This window comes from Syngnathus floridae, chromosome 1 (assembly GCF_059516105.1).
Source record: "Syngnathus floridae isolate MCC-2025c chromosome 1, RoL_Sflo_1.0, whole genome shotgun sequence".
Lineage (NCBI taxonomy): Eukaryota > Metazoa > Chordata > Actinopteri > Syngnathiformes > Syngnathidae > Syngnathus > Syngnathus floridae.
In genome coordinates, this window is record NC_142413.1 from 11,508,067 (window position 1) to 11,533,230 (window position 25,164).

The window sequence follows — 25,164 nt, forward strand, 5'->3', positions numbered from 1 at the left end:
CCGGGGTTGACTTCGATCCACTGACCCAGCAGGAGGTAGACTGGACAGCTATGATGGATCACCTAACCTCCTTCTCCCTCTCTCTCTCTCCCTCTCTCTCTCTGTCTGTCGCTCTCATTTCCCCCTCTTTTCCTCCCACCATCACTCCCCCTTTGCCAATCTAAACGACCTTACGCACAGCGCCAGCATGAATAGAGCTGCTTGTGCGTTTTCGGTGCAAAATAAACTGCAGAAAATGACCATGAACGTGTAATAAAATGTTAATGTTCCCACTGCAAAGTGTCTCAGTGTCCAGGGAATACAGTCATTTGTCTGTATGTGAGGTCATGCTGCCCTTGTGGCATGTATATCCATACGCCATATGAAACTGTAGAAGACGTAAATACATCTCGGTATCAGTGTTACCAAGACAAATTGCTATGCAATAATTGCGTGTGGCAGAGCGACATGGTCACCGACAAATGAGAGGAGTCGTGGATGCATGGTACCTTGGGTAATCTCTCCTGGTCTCCAGGGTGTCTGGGGATGACCTTCTGTAACCTCTGGAAGCCGTAGTCTATAGTCGGTTCGTTCAGTGCTGAGCACAAACAAGAACAGACAGATGGGAAATTCAAATGCTTGATTCTTAGTAATGAAAACACGTGCGTGTGATGATATGAAGGAGATGAATGAGCCATTCGCTTCTGCTGTCGAAACGACTGAATTAACCACAAGCGCGTATGAATATTGCAACATTTGGCACAAAAAGTGGGTGTTTTATTAGTCCGACCTGTGCCTTTGTTTGCTTGTGACGTAATGAATCTCTCTCTGTCACCCGCTTTGGCACTTAAAATGCCACGATTGAGGGTATTTCTGAGCATGTATGTGTGTAAATGTGTGTGTGTGTATGTGTGTGTTTGGGCATGTGTGTCCTGTGGTCCTGTGTTGATCAGCGACTAATATAAGCAATTACAGAGCCGGGTTCCAATATAACAAAGGCTTGATCGCTCCGGGGAACAAACTAAACACACACACACACACACATACACACACACACACACACACACACACACACGCACACTCACACTGTGTACACAGAGAGAGTCAGATCATCCAGACAGCAGGGAAAAAGCATTCGCTCTGTATGCTGTGGTCGTGCTACTGTAATTGAATATGAGAAGATTTACCATGAATATTTAAACATTTGAATAAATACAATGAAGATCTGAGGCTTACAGTACAAACACTTCAGAGGAGGATTGTTGGATAAATGCTCGCCCCATATAATTAATTCCTAATGTACTCTCTTGCACCCCTTTCTCTCTCCCCCCCACCACCAACAAGCCCCCTGCCTCATGTAATGTTTATTCCAAAGCTGCCCTAAAGCAATAGCATTGTTTTCAACAAAATACTAATGACTTTTAAATTCACAGTGTTAAATAAACTTAAAACCATATACAACATAGTAGTACTTGATAAAAATGTCAAACAGCTTTTTTATTGGCATTCTAGAACACCAAATGAAGTTTAATGGTTGATGTTAAGTCCAGTGAGCTGACGCAAGCGTGGATATAAAAAGATGACTTGAGTTTGAAATTCCTGTTGTCAGAGCCAAATGGGTGGTGTGTTGGCGTAAAAAATACATATGTGAGGGATTGCCCTTATGTGTATGTGCCGTCCGTCCGTCTGTCTCCCCTGTGGGTCACAGCTTGGACGTTTCCTGGGGCCCGATGCCCTGCTCGCCTCACATCTGAGCAGCCAGGCTGACTAGAAAAGAGGCCCCCAGAGGCTATGAGTACAAGCTGTCCTGCTGGACCGCTCGTGGCTCCTCCCCGAACGGCTCACTCAAACAGAGAAGCCGAAAACAAAGAAACGTGCAGGGTTGCTGCGTGCTCTGTTTTGATGGCAAATACGAATTTGGACGAGACATTTCAATCTCCCAATGGAAATTCTTAGCCTGACACACCCAAATGAAAGCGAGGAGAGGTAACAGGCTATGGAATTATATTGGAGTGGGTGGGGGGTGAGAAAGTAACTGCAGTGGAACCGCGGAGGTCAAACACAATCCGTTCTGGGACACTTGAGCTCCAGTTTGATTTCAAAACTTTCTCATAAGAAAAAAGTGAAATTGAATTGAACCATTTCCAAGTCAAACTGCCCCCCACCCCCATAGAAAACACTGCCATCTGTACAGGCAATGTTTGAGGGAACAGAAGTGAAGAGAACTTTTTCTTAACTTATGACTTGAAAGGGGAGATCAGAAAATTTCTAATTATAGGATGGGCTACAGTATATATAGAAGTTTATGTAAAAGCTGTAAAACCTTTGATAAAAATGTTATGATTCTGCTCGAAGACGACGTTACCCATCCTTGACTTCTGTCTCCTGTGCCTCATAATGTTAACTTGAATTTTAGCAAACAGGCGGTCATCGCCTGCCTCAACGTTGCATCATCTATGCCTGACATACTTTTGAAATAATCTCGGAACACACTTTGAATTGCAACTCTGCTTACTTCATATAACGTACAGTATGTTTTCCCACAAGTCGGACATAGGTCGTCTCAAACATGTTGAACTAGGTGTTCTAAAGATCTTGGGCAAATACCACATTTTACTTCTTCACTGATAAGCTTCATCACATGATCACATACTAATGAACCTAGTGGGAATTGTGTCTGAGATCAAATATTTGACATTCCCCATTCAGTGACTCTCTATGTCAGCGGGTCTCGAACCTGCAGCCCCAGGGCCAGTTGCGGCCCGCAGGATGACAGTTAGAGCAACCCGTGTGTGTGTGTGGTCTTTTTTTTTTGTGGCGTTGTTGCCCTGAGCGTTTCTTCACTTATGGGCTACCATAGGTCAAGCTCATGACAGCTTTGGGCAAAACGTAATTCTGAACTGATGTCAAGTGGAAGGAAAAGACATCCTGTCGCCTAGTCCCTGTCACGTCTTTATCAAAACCTGCCGTGAAAAGAAGGTTGGGGACAAGAACAGCCAATTTCGGAGCAACCTGACATGTCTTGAATGCACAGAGAAAGTTGCAGTGCTCAGGACATCTGATGTCATGATCCAACTAGACATGCAAAGGAGTACGCAAAATACCAGTGAACTGTTATTAATAAATTAATATTAATAACAGTATTAATATTAATATTAATACTTGTGCTGTTTTGAACACATTTTTGCAGAATACTTGATGCAGCCCAGACACACCCAAACCCCATCAATATAGGTTGAGTTTGAGACCCCCTCTCTATAATCTTAAAAGGCAGGATTTGCGTTCAATTAGGCTAAGTGGCATCGGGTAATGGCTCTCACAAAATTTTCATCTGAGACGCGTTTATTGTTATTGCTGACTTTTTTAAATCAGTTCTTCACAATGAGGCAGATGAGTCTCAAATGAACACTAAGAAACTCAAAAAAATGCAAAATATACAGAGATAGCCCCCATAAATAAAGAGGCAATCTTGGTAAATGAGAGAGGAAGTCATATTCTCTGCTTGTTTGCAAGGACCATAAAACAGAAGAGGGGTACATGTGCAGGGCAACCTGGCGCAGCACGCTCTACCTGGCGCTGGCTCTTTGGGGATTTTTCACTCATACATCTATTTCTCGATATCCCCCATTTCACATTGGGAATTAATGCTGGAAGAGTACAAGCAGATAGCGTAAGCGAGCAGGTGCAGTCCGGAATTCACGGCACACTCTCCTGTACAGGTATATTTATAATCTTTAGCTGTCGCTCTCTAGAAGAGCAAATCAAAGCCAGTAAAACATAAATGCCATAAATAAATGAATAGATGAGCAACAGCCCTGGACTGGAGGGATTCACCTAGCAATCACCCACATCAGATCAGATCAATGCTCATGGAAATTTCATGAAGCTTAGAATCTACACCGCTTCATATTTCACTATAATAACCCACAGAGCCGCAGGGGGAGAGGGACGGAAGGGGTGAGTGGGGGTATGAGGAAGAGGGGAGGAAGACAGAGGTGGGATGGAAAGATGGAGGTATGCGCTGGCGGAGAGGACAAAAGGGAGGAAGCAGAGTGTTCGAGGGCTGGGGGACTATAATTGAGAGGTCACATTTTCTTGATTGTTACCCAGAGTGGAGGAGCAAAAGCTGGAGAAGTGGGAAGGCAAGTACGCTGTCCACCGGTCCTGCGCCACAACTCGTGCAGCCGGCCGGGTGAGCGTGGACTTGCGGGGCTAGCTAATTGGCTCTGAGGCTGGCTTTTAGCGCCTTCTCGGGCCCTCAAACAGCTGATCATATCACAACCCTGCGTGTCTCTGTCTTTCTCCCTCTCAACTCATTCGTATCCCCCCGCCCCTTTGCCCCCCCCACCTTCTACAGTCTCCAGTGCTCAGGTGTGATCTCATAAGCGCTGCTTGGCGATCGATGCCGCCAGTGGCAGGGGGTTCAATAGCCCTGAATTACGGCTTCATTTCTCCCCCCCTACACACAGATGAGAGCTGCCCCCCTCAGCCGCCACAACGCACACACCTCCCACCCTCTACTCGCCATCCAGATCAATAGCCTACAATCTAATTTTTATCCATTTTTCCATAAACCCAGAGATTGCGTTTATTTGGAGAATCCGACAAGCTAAATAAAGCATTGCTTGAAAATGTCAGGGAGACTAATGCATGGCTGGAAATTCATACAGAGAAAAGAGATGAGTGGAGGTTTTTGCTCTTAAAGCGGGGGAGGGGGGGGGGGGGGGGGGGCTTGGAGGCGGTGGGGGTGGAGGAGTGCTAAAAGATTCTACAAATCAATTGAGGTGTGGAAGCTACTACAACCTAAGCTCTAATTATCTGTTGCAAAAAAAAAAAAGCAGCGCATGTCGTCATTTAACAACACCTGACAACGTGGATCTTCAGTGGGAGAATGCAAATTCTGCAAGTACGGATGAAAAGTGCGCGCTCGAATTAAGATACAACAAAACACAGGGAATCATTTCCCTCGGTGTGCGCTGCTCATTTCAGCGGGAACCTACATTCCAAATTCATTTACATCATCATCATGGAGCAGATGCTAGTGTAATAAGAACTGAGCATGCTAAAGAGGGAAGACAAGCCACATGGTGCAGAAAATTAATCTCAATCTCAAATAGAGGTGTGAATTTCCTTGCAGTTAAGATGGCGTGAATGTGAACGTGCGCCGCTATCTCAGCTGGCCCTCCGTCTCCAGCTGGAGGCCAGCCGTTTTAATCAACAGCAGGCCTCCACCCAAGCTCAATAAAAGACAGCATTCACAAATAGGAGCAAGACAAGTAATTGATCTCCTCATGCTCGCACCCCACTTTTATTGCCAGATGACTGCATGCTGCACTTGAGTGTCGGGGATGTGCACGCGTATGCGCCTCTTGTATCGCATGTGCATATGAATGAGGAGTATATCTGGGAGTCTCGGTTTGGGTAGAAAGGCAGGCGGAGGATTTCCACTCTCATTATGTTCACTTTTGCACAGGCATTATTGATGGATGCCTGCATTGGCACCTGCACTATTTAATGAGATCCAATACAAAAGCTGTATCAAAAATTCTGCCACAACAAAGATAATAATGCTCACTTTTGAGTGACACTGACGGCAAAGTAATAACTTAACACTCTGTTTAATACTGCAGCTGTAGTTTGCAGTGGTGGAGAACTGAACTCAATCAAAGTGAGGGCTCTGTCATGTATTTTGGATAGGTCAAATATGCATGGAAAAGGACAACCGACGGCTTATATGATCTTCCTTGATACTGACACTAGAGCCATTTTCAGTTCTGTTTTTCCAGTTTGAGCCACGAGGGTTTGCACACATAGCGAATGTTGGAATTTTGTATGGGTTCCTAAAAGGTTGCAAACAGTTGCTAACAGTTTTTCTTGTCACAAAGACATTTTGTTATTCCAAGGCACTATTTTCAATTGCATTGGATTGCGCAGATGTTTTTTACATGCAGCATGTCAAGTATTGATCTGCCATGATGATTTAAAATGTCAGTCAAAAGCTGATAAAATATGTGCATACAAGGAGCTTTTATTGAAAGCTCACCTTTTTTTTCTCTGCACTGTCTGTATTTTGTCAAATAAGCAAACAAGTTTTGCCGCTCAAAAAACTAATTTGGAAGCCAGAGCAAAGATGAACAGCGATGTCAGTCGTCATCTCATCTGGTTTAAATTCAGTTCTTGACTTTTGTCTTTTCTTCTTTACTCCGCCTGCTCCTGAATAATGTCTCCTACACACCTAATATCCAGCCAGCAGTGAGAGACTACCCCTAATGTTTGTCCGTGCGTGTGCGCAGATGCCTCCTACTGCACGCGGCGGTGGCCTTAATGTGAGCAAGCAGGGCCTTTTAATATCAGCACAGACTGGAGTGGAAGCACTAAGCAGACAAGGCTGCATACTGAGGAGGGAGGGATTGCCTTTTGAACGACAAGGGCGATTCATCAATTTCCTCAATCTGTGGCCAGCACCTCTGTGCCACACACAAAATCGTGGACAACGCTGACATTATTATTATTATTACCGCCTTATATTGCATGGAGAAAAGAAAAGAGAGCGCTTCGCTGATGAATGTTATAAAGACAGCAATCTGGTTAAAGGTGATACACAGCCAAACATGTAATGCATTTATACAGGGTGGAGAGTAGGGAGGGGGGTAGCGATAGGGGGGGGCAATGACCTGATAATAAGAGCGAAAGAGAGATTAGGGGGGATCGAAGCCCCAGAGGTGGGTAAGGCAGAGGCCAGAGGAGGGATAAGGGGATAAAAAGACAGAGGAAGAGCAGAGCATGAAAAACATTCTTTTATTCTTATCAGTGAAGAGCTTAATTGCCTTTGATGAGTCTAATTGGAGCTTTCTGAAGTCTAATGGCAGAGGAGTCCTTAGAGACAGCGGAGAACACATTACAGTAATGGCTTCTCTACCAATCTCTTCTCCAGCAAAAGTCCCCTCCTTGTCTCGTCCGTCCTGGTCTACGACTGTGCCGAATGTTTGCGTTTGTGCTGTCACACGCGGGTTCTTGTGAAGTACAGTGCATCAATGAGGACCATGAGCAGGACAAGCCAATGGATGGTAGAGTCTCTGTGTATATGTGTATGTGTATGAGTGTGTGTGTGTGTGTGTGTGTGTGTGTGTGTGTGTGTGTGTGTGCAGTTTTGCAAAGTAGCAGTAGCAGCAGTATTGGGTAGTGTTGACTTAATTAGGTCTGTGTGCTGCTCGCTTTCCTATCCTCAGCAGAAGTTGATTAGCAATGCCAGCTGTCCCCAATGTAATTCGGGGTGTGTGCGCGGGTGCGCGTGCGTGCAATACGCAAGCGTATGTGTGTCTGCGAGTGAGGAACTGTGGTGACGGCGTGTTTGTGTGTGTGTGTATGCGCGTGTTGCCAGCTGCCATGCCGTGCTGCCAATCCTCCATGATTAGTACCCACTGGCAACTGGGTGCAAACTGGTGCCAAACAGACCCAGGAGGGCAACATGGCCCATGGTAATCCACCATCTCTCTCCAGCGTCCTCCTGTTTGCAGCCACCTCTCTCTACTCTCGACAATTGCTTTGTTCCTCCAAATGGTTAGCCCATCATTCTCATAAAGCTGGGTAGGCGGATACAAGTGGCCTCTGAGAGTGCCGACTGTGAAGAGGGCAAAGAGCAGAGTGGGATCCCTCTGCCTTGACATAGTTGACTGTATCACTGTGAAGCTGCCAGTGCTTGGCAAATAGCATCATAGTGTGCGCGTGCACGTGTGTGTGTGTGTGTGTGTCCCAGTGGATGACCTCTGCTAAATCTCACCTGTTGAGATTCTTCAATGCATCTCTATAGAAGCTAAGAGGCAGAAAGGCGATGAATTCATTCACAGGGGCAAATTTTGAGTAAGTGAATGTGACAAGGTGAAAGAGTGGAGGGCTGGTGAAAAGATGGGGTGTTTATGCATACGCTTTCCACATGTCTGGCACATTAAAAGGCTGCACACACATGCACACGCACGCACACACACACGCACGCACACACACACACGCACACAAACCCTACGCACATTTATAGGCTTGGCAGAGTTGAGGTCTGTTGGACAGCTCTGGCATGGCAAAGTCTGCCCACCCATCTGCCCTCTGTCTTACTAATGCAGTTAGTGTCAATGTGCTAGTGTGTGCCTAGATTCCCTTCACACATACATGCTAGCTCAGGAGGCCAATTGCCGCCTTTGCCACAAGTATGCAAACACGGACATGGATTCTATCAAAGTATGGTATTTAAAAGACATACCAAACGTATGCCAGGGACGCATCCAGCGCGCTCACACAAATGTGATTTTGTTAAATGTTGGCACTTCCAGCAGGGGCTTACATGCTAAATCCATCAGTAGTTCAGATTACGGACAGATTTATGTGATTCACGTTCTCCCCAGAGACCTGTGTCCACGCGTCGGTTAATCACTGCTTCACATTCACTCTCCTTGCTGCTCTTTTCACTGCGTGGCTATAAATCTACACCGATACGTTTCGATGTAACGCGCCTGCTATTCACATCGTCAGAAATCACACTTTCTGTATGGATCGCACTCCCGCTGGATCCTGCCTTCGACAGGGTTAAATCTCAATAATCCCACTAATCAAAAGGTTAAACCTCCCCCTGACCTTCGCTTGCTTCATAAAAGACAATAAACACATTCCTTCCCTGTTTCAGTTGTGGTACTGCATTATTCTCAGCCATGCTAAGGCATATATTTTTTATAATCAATAAATTAATTAATCACCGCGATACCTTCATCAACTATGTTTTTGTCGGAACCGATATGAAGGAGCAATGTTGTATGTTACTGTGATCCAGTAGACCATTAAAATTACACATGAAACTGAAAGAATTGGTGCGCATCGGTGCAGAGGTTATACCTGTGTAGATGAAGCGTCCAGGTGTGCCTTTGCAGAACTGCTTGGATTTGTAGGACAGCGTGACCTCTACCACCCCAGGGATGTGTCTGGGTGGAGTCTGCACTCGGATGGCATGTGGGGTAATCAGCTATTGGGAGGCAGCATAGGCAGAAATCTCATTAGGATGAATGGACTGGCAAGCGTAACTGGCAATTCAATATTGCATTATTTTACTAGTGGTAACGATAGTATCACAAGGCAAAGATCGAATGACGCCAACGTTGTCAAATGAGAAGCGTGAGTCACAGAACTGAGCTTTTCTCCCCTTTTAGATATTAAAATAAATTGAAGCAAACAAAATGATCACTTACTTTTTTTAATTTATTTATGTATTTTATTTTATTTAGCACATTAGCGCTTCATAGTGTGGACAGAGTGAAATTAATAATTCGAGCTGAAAAACCTTCTGCTTATGTTCTTTTGTCTTTACATAGCAAGAAAAATGACACACTGACACCTGAGTGCTCATGTAAGACATAATGAGACAAAGATGATAGAGTGTTTCATACCAAAAAAATCCTTTTGATGAAGGTTTTTCTTTATTATATTATTGTTTGTAGTTGGACACATCACCTCCAAATCAGTTTGCTCTTAAGGCCTGAGGTGAATCGATAAAGCCCAAGGCGATGTCATGCTAAAGATGGTTATGGTTGCTGACACGGATCTTTACTTCAAAGGTAGTTATGTGTATGTGAGAAAAAAAAAAAACCTCTCACTGCAAACATCTATTATGCCGCATAAGTAAACGTATGATAAGCTCATCCTCGCTGCCCCCTTGTCTCTGTGTCTGTCAGCGTTGGCTGTCTAGCTGCCGTTAGTTTACATTAAAGCGCCACGGTGTCTTTAAGAGGCTCACTTAGTGTGGCTGATGGGCCCACTCGCCGTGCGTGCGTGCACGCTGAAGGCTCTTTGAAGGAGGAAAGCGGCAACAAGACAAAACACAGATGAGACCTCGCTGAGTGCTCGTTTTCCGCATCCTGTGTCGAACTAGCACTCAAAGCTAGCGGCCCTCAAAAGCTATCAGTGCTCCTGCCAGCGTGCAATGCATGTGTATGTGCACGTGTGTTGTTCAAACCGTCTTTTATTGCTCACTTAACTAGGCTTTCATTCTGCCATTGTCTGACCCCCACTCACGTTCCTGCGCTATAATATAGGAGCTTTTTATAGAATAATTCTTTTACTAAAGAGAAAGCTGTTTGGCTGCGCTGCTCGCTGACCTTCAATTTCTCACATAGACTGCATTTACATTTTTGTTATGTGGCAGATGCTCCTTGCAAAGTGATTCATACGCTACGGCGTGTATGCTCCTTAGATACAAATTTAACAAAAGATAGACTGGGAGCCGCACATTCAGGTACTTGACAAAAATAAGATGTGATATTAAGGAAGACAAAAGGCAAGGAAGCTGCACACATTCACTTGAATAATTTGATTTTTGGCAGTTATTCCCTTTTTTTTTTTTATTCAAACGCTTATCATATCTAATTATTCCTAGTTTAGCTTTTCACACAAACACAATCTTTTCTTTAAAAAAAATGGGGCATGGTTGCTTTGTTTTGTTGCAGTAACGCATGGCCTTGTGTATTATGCTGTATGCTTCATACTCAAGGTTGCAACATTTGTGTGTATTGGGATGTGTTTTGACAATGAGCCTTGGGCCAAATTCACACAAAAACTGGTATTTTTAAAAATAGATAAGTAAATAAAGCACATTTTTATGCATTATGGCCTTGAGAAAATAGAATAACTAGGGTGAGGCATTTCACTAAACTAAACTTTTCAGCTTTCATGTGTTGACTTACCTTATTATTTATATTTATAATTATTTTAATGGTGGAAGAGATGGATCATCATGTCAACTAAATTCAAGAGTGACAGTTATATGTAGCTCTGAGGGTGCATGTCGCTTAGCTGAAAAACAGTGACTTGTTTTGACACTCATTGGTTAAGAATACGCGACAGAAGATTTGTATTGCATTGCAGTAAATCTCAAGCTGGTGATTAGGTTTAATTCACCCCACTGTGACACAAATAGGGTTGCGCCTTGGATGCATTCTAATAGTCAGTATATCTACTACATCTAATAATTTGTCAATCAGGAATTTGACAAAACAATGATTTGTTTGATTTGTGTGTCATCTTGCTGATAAACTATATTGACGTTTTATTGTGTGGTGTGGTTTGAAATCTTTCAAGAGAACGTACTGTAACTTGTTTCCATCAAGTCAGGATGAATGGACCCCAAAGCAAATAAGGGTGTTCCTAAAGCGCAAACAATCGGCTATAACGGTAAAAATGATACTGAGTTAAAATCCATGATTACCTTCTTTATAGATAGGTGTATTTATCTTTCATACTAATTGCAAACAATTTATGGTTTGAAATGAATTTGAGAAACTACATGTTTGGGGGCTGCTGTTTTGATTAACGAAATACAATTTACTACATGTTTTTCTTCCCTTGTGAAAAGTGCTGTGTCAGCTCTCATTTGACAAAAGGGTGACTGACCTCGCTCCAAACCAACATGGTGCCGAAAATGACCTGCAGGCCGTCAAAAAAGTTGTCGCCGATGATGATAACTGTAGCGCCCCCAGTGGTCCAGCCTTCACTGGGGCTAATGGCTTTGATGCTGGGGGTTGCTGCAAAGACACAAAAGATGAGACGTTAAGTAACCTAATGACAAGCCCATAAAGGTCTTTGCTGTTGGCATGGCGGCAAAGACCTTTATGGATATGACACATGTAACAGTCCCCATCTTCACACACACACACACGTTCACACACTACCTGCTCGGCCCATCTATCCCAAGGGCTGAGAGCAAGCGAGGAATACTAATCAGAGTGATTATACGCACCCCGTTATTAAACATCACCCCTGCCCCGTGTGTGAGGGCAGCAGCGGTGTGCTTGTTTTATGACACGTAGCAAAGCGCGAAGGCGTGTAAATGTCAGCTGTGCTGAGTGTCTGATCAAAGGCCACGCGACCGGGGAGCGGGGGCGACCCAACAGTAGCGCTGCCCTCAGAATACGTCGCCCTCATTAAGCAAACACTTAGCACTTGCTCAGCTATCTGCTTCCTGCACGCACTTGTCTCAGCTCTCAGTTGGTCAGTGCACGGTCGCCTGCGGTCACTCGGGTTTGGGTCTTTGGGGAATGCCTTTTGCGAGGTCTTTAGGGCTTACCTCGCAAACTGCACGGAATAACAACAACAAACCATATTTTCAATAACGAGCGCACCACTATTCTTCTGGTATTATGGATTTAGAGATTGCGGGATGTGATTGAAGAGAAGAACAACATGGGGAAAATGTATGTTTATACAAGCTAAAGCTCTTTTTTTGCTTGTTAGACATGCTGTAATTCTGCAAAGCGGCATAATCCACTTTAGACTAGGCTGAGGTTTTTTTTCCCGCCGGCAGCCTAGCCTTTGCTCTTGGCCTGACTCTGTGTTCTGTTGATCCTCCCCAACAAGCCGGAATGATATTTAGCCTGCCTATACGCCTGCAGAGATCAACATTCGGCAAGCGGCAATCTGGCTGTAATCACGGCCTAAGATGCCTCCTTTTCACAGCCGTTGATATTATGTGCGCTCCATGCGTGTGCGGATGTGTGTGTGTGTTTGGATTAACCAGATGGTGGAACGTGAATCCACGTGATAGGATTATACTTTGGGGTGTTCCTCTGTGCCATCTGTTCAACTCTATGCACTGTTATCTATTATCTTCTGAAATGAGCACCCCCCCCCACCCCAAAGTTGTGTATGCCACACATACACTCAACACGGTGGTGGATGAAAAGTGAAGGCAAAATAACAAAAAGAAAGCACGGTGTTTCCTTGCTTAGCATTTCATCTTTTCTTTGTACCATCAAGCACTCTTGCTCTCTCCTCATGTCACGGCTGCTCCCCCTCTCCTGTCAGGCCCTCTCTCTTCTCTCCTTCGCTCCTGTTGTTCCGCCTTCCAACCCCCATCATCAGGAGAATAGAAAATCACAGGGAGGAAATTCCCAAACAAATCTCCCTGACACGGAGAACATCTGTGAGTGTGGTGTGTCGTACTATTCTTTCTTTGTAAGAGCCAAGCCTTCATGATGATTCCAGTATGTCTTGTCTTTGTGAACTTTCCTAATCGACTATGAGAGCAGGCCGAGTAGTCCGCAGCACCTCCGGAGAATAGTCATTAAAAATGCTTAACCATAGCGTTCAACCCTTATGCAATCTACCACAGGCCATCACGCAAATCCTTACTTAGTTTAGTTTGTTTTTTTTCCTGTCATTATCCTCCCCGAGGTTGACTTTCCTCAAAGTGAAAAAGAAATATGTTTCTCTTATTCAATCTCTAGGAAATTGAAATGAGAAAATAAACGGATTAGAGATTTGGGAATCAGTGCGTGCTCCCTAAATCATGTGCACATGTCATTATGAAGTATTAAAGGTTTTGGTCTGACAGTGCGAGTGCAATGTGCATGGGTGTGTTTAAAAACCTGAGGGATAGGGAGTGATGGAGGGCTGCGGGATAAAAGCGGGTCTCCGAGGAAATAAAGCCAGTGTTGGCTTTAAGCAGAACGGTCCTCATAAGATACATAGTGCTTATGCGAGACAGAGTAGAAGGCCTAGAGGCAGACACCTGAGGGGAGCCAGACGCATGGGACATACAAGAGACTCACTCGCTACCACGTTCTCCTCTCAGCACAATTTCCAAACACTACAAGAGACAAAAAGTGAGAAACACGAGTAACAAGAAAGATGGGAGGCAGAGGAGGGATTGAGTTCGGAGACAGACGGTGAGGAGGGGATGAGGAGTGTCGGGGAGGGGAGGGTGAAGACAAAGAAGTCTGATGTCATCTTGCTGCTTTTAGTACCGTGTTCCAGGTAGGACTGCGTGCCTTCCGACGGGTCCAGTCTTCGAGCTCTGCGCCCGTGTTTGGAGTTATTGTGCACAAACATGTTGTCCGACACTGCCAGCACGTGACCCTCCACGCTCACCGTAGTGGACACCACCACCTGAAAAACAGAAAGCAAAGTGGAATCGATTGAAGCGACAAAGAGACTAAAGGTTCATGGGACTTGGTCAGAGTACAAAACATTGAAAGTTTAATAATCCCAATGCAAATGTGCACCTTGATATACATATGTAAACTCATCTTCAAGTTTAAACAGTCTAACCAAAGGGGAATAAAAAGTACTTTGTAAACTTAAATTGATGAAATCTCAATCTGAAACAAAATGTATTTCCTTGGCACGTGCGCCAGCCCTCCTCAAACTACATGTAGATCAGTCATTACATTTTTGCATAATTCTAACCATTAACGAAGAAAAACATGCTGATCAATACAATATCTCAGAGGTAATTAAAACAAATCTGGGTGATAATTTAAAGGCCTATAAAACAGATGCCTCTTCTTAAAAATTGAAGTTTTCACCTCTAATGTAGCCCATTTATCATTTTATGGTTAAGCTTATGCACATTGTTTATTGTCAATTCTCGGCCATTTGCTGTAGATGTGAACTGTTAAAACTTCTGTCATTCTTTTGTTCTTTTTTTGTGTGTCAATGTTGTTCATAGCCAACAACAAAAATTTGGCATTCAGCCAAGTGGCGAATGTATTGAAACACTGTTGAGTGGTTTGAGATTTCAAATTGTAAGAACTATTGTCTGCGCACGGAGAGGAGTGACTACCGATGCTGACAATCATGTCTAGAGGAACGGCCGGGAAATCAAAACAACCAGCTGAAAGAGACTCTTTGCAGAGCTGGTAAGGAGTGAAGCACATCACGATCACGTTCATTTGGCCCATGGTGTCAAACTCAAGGCCCAGGGGCCAGATATGGCCTGCCACATTACGTTATGTGGCCCACAAAGACATTTTATATCGACTTTGTGTCATTACTAAAATTACAAATGTGTTCACTTTTAAAAAAAATAGAGACATTGCTAGCAATTTTTATTACCATTCGTCCTTTTAAAATATTCAAAACATTTTACTAGTCTCTGATTTCAAAACTGGTTATTCATCAGTTTGTTGTTTTATTCCAGCTTAACCCATGCAGTCCATTTGTACACTATAGTCGCACATGTCACCTGAAAACGGCGCATGTCTCGTGGGTTGCCAGCATTCTTCAAACAGTTCTGGTTACACTTCAGGAAGAACTTGAGGAAGAACCTACGTGCAGAGGGGGGGAGAAATTAGTTGTTGAGACGGAAAAAGAGCACCTGTCTGTCAGTGAAACTACTGTGTCTGTGCTGCAAACATAAAATGCGAAGAAAACAAAATAAAGCAGCAGCAGTGGCAGACAGGGCTAACGCACTGCATGCCGCAGCCTCATCCATCAGTTCTTTATGACAAAAGGCAGTTTTGGATGTAAAAACTGCTCTGGGATATTGAGTAAGATGCTACCTTGTATATCCATCTTGGGGCTGCTGTCACAGCTTGCCATAAACTCAAATGGGCAGATGCAGCCCCCCCCCCCCCAGCAGAGCCCAGTGACGGAGGTTGTACTGTAGCTACTATGCAACTCAGTGTTGCCATTCCTGCCGCTCTCAATCTCAGTGTGAGAGACCACATCAACAGCACCTGCCATGCATTATTAATAGGCTGAGATGGCAAGTATGGCTACCCACATCAATACTTAATGAGGGAGGGAGGGGAGAGGAGGCTGGGTCGGAGTAGTAAAGGAGGGTGTGTGCGTGCGCGTGTGTGTGTGCGTGCGTATGTGTATGGGGGGGCGCACCGGAGGCCTGAAAAGCAGAAAGAGGATGGCTGGCAATTTATACATACACACCCCCACCTCCGCCCGATTGCTTGAAGCCTGACAACTTCTTCCTTAACAGATACTACAGTAAATCTCTCCTCCACTTCACGCTGCTGGATTTGTCTGTCTACCTGACAAATAAATCACACACATCGAATGAACGACTAATATAAATAACACTGTGAGCAAATAAACAGGAACCCTCAAAAAAGGGGATTTTTTTTTTTAGAAGAAAGGCTACATTTCCCGATCGCGCCCCTCCTCATCCTCCCTTTGAGGTAGCTCAAAGAAGTGCTGACAGCCGAAAGTGCTTACAATACAGATCTCCACCAGCTAGAGAGAGAATCGCTCCTTTGCTCAGCTTTTCCTTCTTATGTCTTATTTTCTCCCCTCTGTTCATTTATTACGGCTGAGATTCTGCACTGGGCAGCGTGTTCTGGAGCCAACTTGCCTTGGATATATAATCATGCACCGGCAAACGTGTCACGTGCACATATAGCAGCATGTCAAGTGGGACACGGTTGGGGCAAGAAAAAGACAAAGATAAATGGACAGAGCAGAGTTCCGTCTCATTTCAAGGGCTGCCCTTCTGCTGTGCGCATTACATGCGTCTGATGTAATTCGAGAACTTGTGAATTTATCCCTGACAACTTTTAAATGCATGACAGCTGGTTAGTGGTTGACGCTGTTCCTTGCAAAGAAGAAAAAAAGCCTTAGATGATCTGAATAACAAAGTGTCTTTTGGTGCTGCCTTTTTCTTCCCCCTCCTGCTTTGTTTGTGTTCTGATTTACAATTTTGTTGGTGCAAAGAAGATACACTTGATTTGAATGGAGGCGGCGAGGGGGGAGTAGAGGAAGAAACCGATGGTAAAAAAGGACAAAGTAGAGGGTATGCGAAATCCGAAAGGAGAAACAGACCACCCTCCTGTATATTTTAGAAGCTGTGGACCAATAGCTCAATAATTCATAAAGCTGAGAGATGGAGTTTTTTTTCTCCTTTTTTACAGTGGCTGTTGAAGCCCACAGGCTGATGGTCTTCTAACTTCCTTATCCACCAGGGGGTCAAAGGGCATCTTCGCAGACAGCTGCGGACCACATCCTCTACCTTCCTATCGGCACCTCCTGTTTAATTCATTGACTCCGATCTTTCCCCAAGTGTCCTCCTTTTCCTCCTCGGAGGCGTTTATGATTGTGGAATGATGCATAAGTGAAAGTAGGAAAGCTAAGGTCACTGCAGTCAGAGGTGACTAAATCAGCAGGTTAAATATCAACTTTAAGCAGTGGGGAAAAGAAACGAGATGATGCGAGATATCGCCTGGGATACTCTGCGCAAAAAAAGGCCAAGTTGTTACACTTATATGCCAGCGCGTCCCATACATGGATCATCTGATTCATTATTTACATGACTTAAGGTGTCTGGGATCAGTGGCATGGAAACATTACAAAACTGCAGCATGCTGATTCCTCGCTGCTCTTTCTCATTACCGCCGGGTGTCGGGGGACTGAGCACATTTACAGTACACGGATCGACGTAGTGGGTGGGTATGGATGTGGGGGGGTAAAGGGCAATGCATGTTGATAGGAAATAGCAAAGAGATTACTGCAAGGATTTGTGAATAATCTGCTTGACAGATGACCAGTAAATATGGACAGAATGCTTATGATAGCCTATTATTTGAACTTTTACTTCATCACATTTTCATCCTCAAAACATTATTGTTGATCTTCTCCCCTGTGTGGATTTAACAAAAGGAACAAAAAATCAAAACATGAGTTGTTGTTGCTGGGTTGCGCAAGTACAATGAACACAAAAGTACAAAAGACACCTGCATAATCAAGTCCGATCCAATACGATTCAAGTTAAGCAAAAAGCTGTTTAGCTCTTTCTTGGACTTTTTGAAGACTTGCAAGGGATGCCAAGAGAAAATAAATTCCAAACTCTAGACAAGAGCTTTTATGGATTGACTAATTGTCGAGCAATCTAAAGAGGGCTCAATTGTTTTTGAATTTTACTGCAGTGTCAAGTTCTTTTTACACTTGGCTGATACATAATGTTAAAATGTCACTTTAAAACTTCCACTGGAACATTAAGCAAAGGTTATGATTATTTCCTATTGGAAAGAAATGTAATTGTGTTCAGCTTTGGGGATTACACAAAAATCTGTACTTTCATGAGTGTATTTTCCAGTGGAGTGAATTGGACTGTGCAGAACTCAGCAGTGTTTGAAATTTTTGCTTACATAATACTATTCTAAATTTTCAGGCCTAGTACGGTTTGAAAAGACTTAAAATGAACACTGTTACCATACATTCTCTACGCAGATTTTTGCATCCGCACCTAATTGTGGCCCCTGTGATGCTTGTTTTTCCTCCAAATACCTTGCGTTTGTGCTTCGCACTCTCGCAGGTTTCACGCTGTTTTAACAACACAGACTGCACTGCAACAAATATTACCACTGCAAATTGCTTCACGGGCTGGATTGAATGAAATAAACCTATTGTAGTCTCCCATAATTACCCCCCTTCCTCCCCTTCAACTCCCAAATCCAGAAATGGCTGTGGAAGTGAATTTGTGTAAATTACTGCTCGGCCTCTTGACGGCACATGGCAAAAATGCGTAGCAGCGCAAACGGGTGAATTACGCACGCAGTGGAAGTGTACTGCTGTAGTCATTTAATGATCTCACACTTTCATCATGAGCTGGCATTATTTGTCACTCCGGAGCAATTAAACACAAAATCACCCGCTGCCCATAAAAACAAAACAAGGAAAGCAATTATAACACAACTTTTAAGTAATCCCTATAGCATCTAAATATTATTACTCTGGTAGAGCTAGAGAATGTCTACGTGATTAGCCAACAGCAAGCAAGCCTCAAAGGGACCATTGTGTTAAATTCTCTAATAATTTTCCTACATTAGTCACAAATGAGGAGAACAGTATACTTCCTTGTCAAATTTAACACGAGGGGGGGAACTTTACAACGATGCGGTTTTATCTACCTCAGTAGTTCCACTTGATTCATCTTCTCCCTTGTTCTCATTGTGTTGCACGTCTTTGTCACATTTCTTCATTTTCTCTCTCTCTCTCTCTCTCTCTCTCTCTCTCTCTCTCTCTCGCTCTCTCTGCGCTGTCAGTTTTCCTACAAAGCTGACACACACTGTAAGAATAGTGATGCCATAACTCAGCCTTCTCCGCCTCCCTCCATCCATTTCTGCCAAACACATCATCTCCACAAGAAAAGCTCTGTATCAGGCCCCTAATATGCTTCATGAGGTGTGTAATTCAGTGTGCTCCAGAGGGGAGCCATTTATCTCCAAGGTTAACTAAGTGACACAACAGCACTTCCCCGCGCCTGTTAACCACCGTGGGACATGTTGAACTAATCTAGGCAGGTAGAGGAATGGGACATCCTCCATTCCGCCAATTAAGTGATACGATTTGTTCAGGAAATCCATCCTAATGAAGTCATGGGCGCCTCAAATTAAGTGTAAATATTTGTAAGTACAATGTAGCGCCAGATCGGGGGGAAGGAAAGTGTCATACAGAATGTCCATCCTCTGTTCTCCGCATTTTCTTTCCCTCTTCTTGTGTGTCATTTCTCGTATTCATTCTTGGCTCTGCAACTCTCCACTTCCCTCCTTCCGCCATGCATCACTGACACTTCAACCGTGAGCCTGCCTGCCTGCCTGGCTTGTTTTCCTGGTGACCTGTCTGCCTTCCTGCAGTACATATTTAAGGCTGGAAGCGCGCGCACACACACATAAACACACACGCGCACTAATTTAGGGAGATTTATGAGGGGAGCCTTGCACCAGGAGCCACGGAGGCTGACCCCAGGGGTGTAGGGGGCCACTGGGTGGGGGAGGGTCCCTGGCTCCACAGGAGGGACATTAATAATCCAGAACCAGGTCTGTCTCTGGGTCTGGCCCGGGGCCTCGGACACTAACACAACTGCAGTGGCCCAGTTTAGATTGAAGCCCATGTTGAGATAGATAGATAGATAGATAGATAGATAGATAGATAGATAGATAGATAGATAGATAGATAGATAGATAGATAGATAGATAGATAGATAGATAGATAGATAGATAGATAGATAGATAGATAGATAGATAGATAGATAGATAGATAGATAGATAGATAGATAGATAGATAGATAGATAGATAGATAGGAAAATAGATAGATAGATCCTCCCTCAAAGCGGTGTTGTGCACCTCTATATTGCCCTCATGTCTATCTTAAGTGTCATGATTTATTCAAATAGAACATCTCACTATGCTGAAAAATTCATTCCCAGCTTGGTCGCCCCATCCTCCCGCTCCGCCGTATCTCCCGCCTTGTCTGTGCATGCATGTCATGTCAGCCGAATTTGCCCCGTCGTTAAATATTTCTCAGAACAAATGGACCCTGGAGGAGGGAGACAGTGGGTCAGGGGAATCGGCACAGTGCCGTCGCCGCTCCGGGAGAAGCCCCACTTGGGAGAGATAGTCGGTGGTCTTCCTTTGAGTCGGAGTTGCAGTCCTAGCTTGGGGACAGAAGTCCCAGAGACACTTAACAAATTGTGTTTCATCCATTTCATCTGAAAAGGATCATTCAAAATTCAACTGAAAGAACTCTGAAAGACAGGCGGTGAAACGTGTCCAGCTTGTCGGTGCCTGATTCAACAACTTGTAGCGAGGGAACATCGCTCACGGTGACCCGGGTTTTACTCGGTGGCACATTGAGGGGTTAAAGACAGCCAAATAAACATCAAACATGGAAGAGTGTGTGCTTTCATATGCCATGAGGAATAAGTGGCTGTCTGAGTGATGGACAAGCTTGGCAGGCGGTGCTGATTGAAACACTTCCTCTGTCGGGCCTGGCCCATTAATCTGATGAAGACAGTGACGGAGCGCGCCAGGCCCAGGACACGCGGAGGCAGACACAGAGCGAGCGAGAGGGAGCAGCCGGCCTCTGGCTCAGTGGAGTAATGAAGGGTCCTGGTCCTTCTCACCTCAGCGCCGTCCTGCCAAGCAGCGACGCTCGACCGCCCCGTCCAACCCAAACGCTGCACTCGTGGGACTGACCGGTGAATAATGGCCCTGTCATCAGCTTGGGTGGACGCCACCAGACAGCCCCGAGGTGTGTGTGACCGTGTGTGAGCGTGAATTTGTGCCCGCCCGCGAAGCTCACCGCTCATTCAACCTTAATGTTCCCTCCTCTAACTTGGGTGAAGAGTGTATTCATATTGAATGGTGTTGATTTAAGTACACGTTAAACTCAATGCATAATGCATCGACTAAATATAGCTTGATAAAGAGCATCGTGTCAACTCGGGACCGGCTCCATACATTGTGGGGATGAATGTAGCGCTTGCAAAACTTCTTTCTTTTTGTTCCATTTAAGCAGTGTATTAAATCATAACCATGACTGCGAGTGCACATGGGCTCAAGGTTATTGTTTCTAAATGCAGTCGGATCAGGAATCTCAAACTTAATTAGTTTGTTCTCAGGTGAAAAGTTGCTCTTCCAACGGCTCTTGAGGGTGGACTATGAAAAGAGAGTGGGAAATGCAAAGAGACTGATGCTGAGCCTAGATTCACTGTGACTTGTGTGTACGTGTGTGTGCGCACGCGCGTGCGTGCGTGTGCGTGCGGGTCTTTTGGCCTTGCGTCCCTCTGTGTTTATCAAACATATTACAGCTCCTTCTAGATTCCTCACCTGCACTCCCCCAGCTTGCTACATATGGCCCACCAATCACAAAATAAGGAATCATGCATATATTAGCATAGCTAATGGGCTCCCCTCTCCATTTAATATGCAAATTTGCTGAAACATTACTGAATGCCGTCTGTTCTAAATGAATAAATTTGAATCGCAATTAGAATAATCCTTTATAATTAATGAAAACTGTCAATTTTGGTTCAGGAGTAATTTGATTAAAGTGGTGATGGGACACTTATGAAGTTCACGGGGCGGCGAGGAGGGTGAGCTCATACTTGCACACTCAAACACACAAGCTGCACAGTGCAGGGGCTGTGGGTGCATTATTGATGACAATGATTCATAAATTTAAAATGGTGCTTGTCACACATGGAGATCCCCCTTGCACCCCTTTTTTAAGTTTTTTTTCTTGTTTCACTGCTTTACGCCCATGGAGCAACAACAGATCAATCTGGCACCTGACAGAGGGGGAAAAGTGGGGGAGTGATTGAAAAGGTTTTGGGGCCTCACGGCGCTGTGTCAGTGGCCTGTCTGTCCAAAGGGAGAGCCTGATGGACTGTCACACAAGGGGGAGGGAGGGGGCACAGCACACACACTCGCAGAGTCATTACAAGGTGTTTAAAGGTTTCCCGGAGGAGGGCACAGGCCAGTGCGGCTGTTTGCTCACTTTCATTAGTACATCACATATATTAAGATGTTATGAGGAGACTAAAGAGGGCGACCGGTTTCTAACTGTTCATAACCAACCCCTTCTTCACCATTAACCCTCTCATGCTGTGCGATGGGTGCTGAAGCGCGTAATGGTGTCACTTAAAATAGGGTCACTCAACTGCGGGCAATTGTTGCAAGTGCTATCCTACACCGATGTGCGCGCACGAGTATTTGCGCGGCGACTCGTACACGAGCGAGCGTATTTGCATGGCTTCAACCCAATAATAATGGTCCGGATTGTGTAGCGCCTCGCAGACTAATTAGTCAAATCACTGAGAAAATAGCAGCCGGCTAATTAATGGGTATTATGGCATTTCAGAAATCACTGCTCTAATTGGGAGGGAAATGAGGCTCACATTTCCATACAGCAATACTAGCGGCTTTATCCGTCCGTCTATCTATCTGTCTGTCTACCCACTTGGCATGCTTGCTTTTAAAAAGAGCCCGCAAAGCGTCAAAAATAATTACTCGACGCAGGCTTGTGCATCTAAACACACAAACCAAATATGTATGCGTGATGTATCGTTTTTGCAGGGTGGCCGCTATCCAACTTTACCCGCATCGAGTCAAAGATCACCACACTAAACATATTTGTAGCCTCTAAGTTATTGTTTTATGTTTTATGAGCGAGCTGCCGTCATATTGCTTTCAGAGCAAAAAGTGCCTGATGCGATTGAACCGGCGAGTAATATAATGCATCTGAATAATTTCCTATTTTCTGTGTGTGCGTGTGGCTGCCCAGAAAGTCCCCTTGACACACATGCATACATGCATGCACATCCCCAATAGGTTCCTCTTAACCCTATCAGACAGTGAGACGATCAAAATAGATTTGCATTCAAATGCCACATGCCGGCTATCAAATATCAAATCAAGTCGCTGAGACAGACAGGCAGTCACCTCCTCCTTTTTCCTTTCGGGGTCCCAGGGAGTTCCCGTCCCCACCGGACGAGCTCTATCCAAGAGTGACAGGCTGCGGCCGGCGCTTGATTGACAGTCGGTTGAGGCTGGCTTTTCCACGCCGCACCACAGTCCCTTCCCACACTCACACTGCCTCGGTTCACCTCCACCATCACCCCTGCCCGTGGACCGCTGCCTGCATCTGCGACAGCCCCTGGGCTTGTGCCCCGCAGGCTGCACAGCACCATACATACAAATCACAGTGTGTCAGTCCCGTGAAAGGGCCCATTTTGACTTTGTCCTTGTAAAGTCAGGCACCCCCTTGAAGCGGTTTGAATTTGAAGCCCACTTCCATTACTTTCCCTCCCTCCCTACCTCCCTCCACACACAGGCAGGCACAATAGGACACCCGAAGCACACCGACGTTGCAGAAATGCCGTATTTATTGGTCCACGGGCAGAGGCACAGTATAAATACATCAATAACAACACACACAGACAGGCAAGACACACTCCAACAGGCCAAGACCCCGGGCCTAATCTCACACACTCAGCAAATACACCTGGTTAATGTTAAGAGGGCAGTTATAGTCAATTACATCCCCATATAACGCATAAACCTCCACCCCGCCTGTGCCGAGAAAGTAATTGGAAACAGGCACCCGACGCACCGGAGTTCAAGTAAAAAGTTTACTTCCCACCCCCGACTTTACCATTCACGAGAACTCTTCTGAAGGCCCCGGGGCAAATGTAAGAGGGTATAATAGGAGGCGAGGCTGCCATTTCCACAAACGGCAGCGAAAAGAGCAGGCGGATATGAAGTCATATAAGCTACTACAGAGGAAGACAAAAGTAATAGGATGGAGGCACGAAGGCTTTGTCTATGGGGTTAGGTGGCGGGTCAGGGTGAGAGGGTGTTCCAGTGGTTTTGGTCGGGGGGAAATGAGCGGGTGCCAGACAGCGGTTGTAAGTGGGAGTTCGAGACTGACAGGTGACATTACCCTGCGTCATGGCTGGACGGACTGGGGGACAGGGGGCTCGATGGTTATCCAAGCAGAGAAATGTCACCGTCCAGACGCCACTGTCACGCACACACACACACACACACACACACACACGCACACACACACACGCACACACACACACACGCACACACACACACGCACACACACTTATGCATACAAAGTCCACACGCAGATCCAGGACAAAGGAGTCTGGAGTCTTTGAGTTAAAAAAAAAAAAAGGCTGGCTGCACCGGACAGAGATGAAGAGATTACATCTCCATTTAAAATGGGAAGAGATGAGAATAAAAAGACAGCACCAAAGAAAAAGCAAAGAGTCAAAGACTGATACAACCTTGCATTTATTGGTCGTATCTTCTTTGGAAACAGAAGCTTCTTCCCCTCAAGTTCCTTCAATTTCCTTTTTCATTATTTTTTTTATTTCTTCACAATCTGTTGTCCGTGGTTTTCATTAAAGCCTAACCTAATTTCAGCAAAGCTTATAAAATGTCCATATTGCTGCTCATTCGACCCCATTGATTTAGCGTTTGGTTAAATATTCACGACTGTGGATGCAATTAACATGCTGTTAATGAATAATTGATCGCATCTTAAGCGGCCATAAAACTCATGCATATTAATTATTGAAACAGGAAATATGAAAAAAAAACAACCTTCCTTGTTTTGCCTCAATCAAGCTTCTTTCATTTTTCTTTAGTCAGGAAGGCATGTGCAAAGTATTCAAGAGGGAAAAGTGGGCTGTGTGTGTGTGCGCGTGTGTGTGTGTGTTTTGAAGGAGGCAGCAGGCAGAATGAGCAATGAACCCTATGCAAATGCCTCTTATAAACACCACTTTAACAGTTCTTATACAGCTTTAAGGTGCTCGTCAGTACATCCATTCCGCTCATGCAAACATCTCAAAGTACAGTGTGTAACACCACTGTCAGATACTGACAATCTTTTTGGGTAGAAGGAGCCTATTTTGGAAAGATGGTCACAAAAAAAAACAGCAAAGTTAACTGCTTAGCGTGGCAGAACTGCTCAACTCCATGGCTAACCAAAACAGCAGTGCAGTGTACACCATGTAAATAGTCTCTCAGATTCAAATTGTGATGGAACATGCTGGGCAGCATCGATTTAGCAAAAAGAAGAAAAAAAAAAACTTTCCGGCAGTTAGCCCATATGTGGTGTTTCACATTACG

The 25,164-nt window shown here is 44.8% G+C and overlaps 1 protein-coding gene across 4 annotated transcripts in view; it reads right to left on the reverse strand.

Annotated features, from left to right (window-relative positions):
* Positions 1-25,164, reverse strand: part of LOC148404097 (transcription factor COE1) — a 58,540-nt gene that overhangs the window by 14,940 nt on the left and 18,436 nt on the right. For all 4 annotated transcript variants that reach the window (XM_088375997.1, XM_088375979.1, XM_088375989.1 and 1 more), the window contains exons 7-11: positions 14,975-15,056; positions 13,755-13,896; positions 11,404-11,534; positions 8,857-8,983; positions 489-577 (exon numbers count right to left, since the gene is read on the reverse strand). In XM_088375997.1, coding sequence (XP_088232123.1) covers positions 489-577; positions 8,857-8,983; positions 11,404-11,534; positions 13,755-13,896; positions 14,975-15,056 — 571 coding nt within the window. The remainder of the gene's footprint in view (positions 1-488; positions 578-8,856; positions 8,984-11,403; positions 11,535-13,754; positions 13,897-14,974; positions 15,057-25,164) is intronic.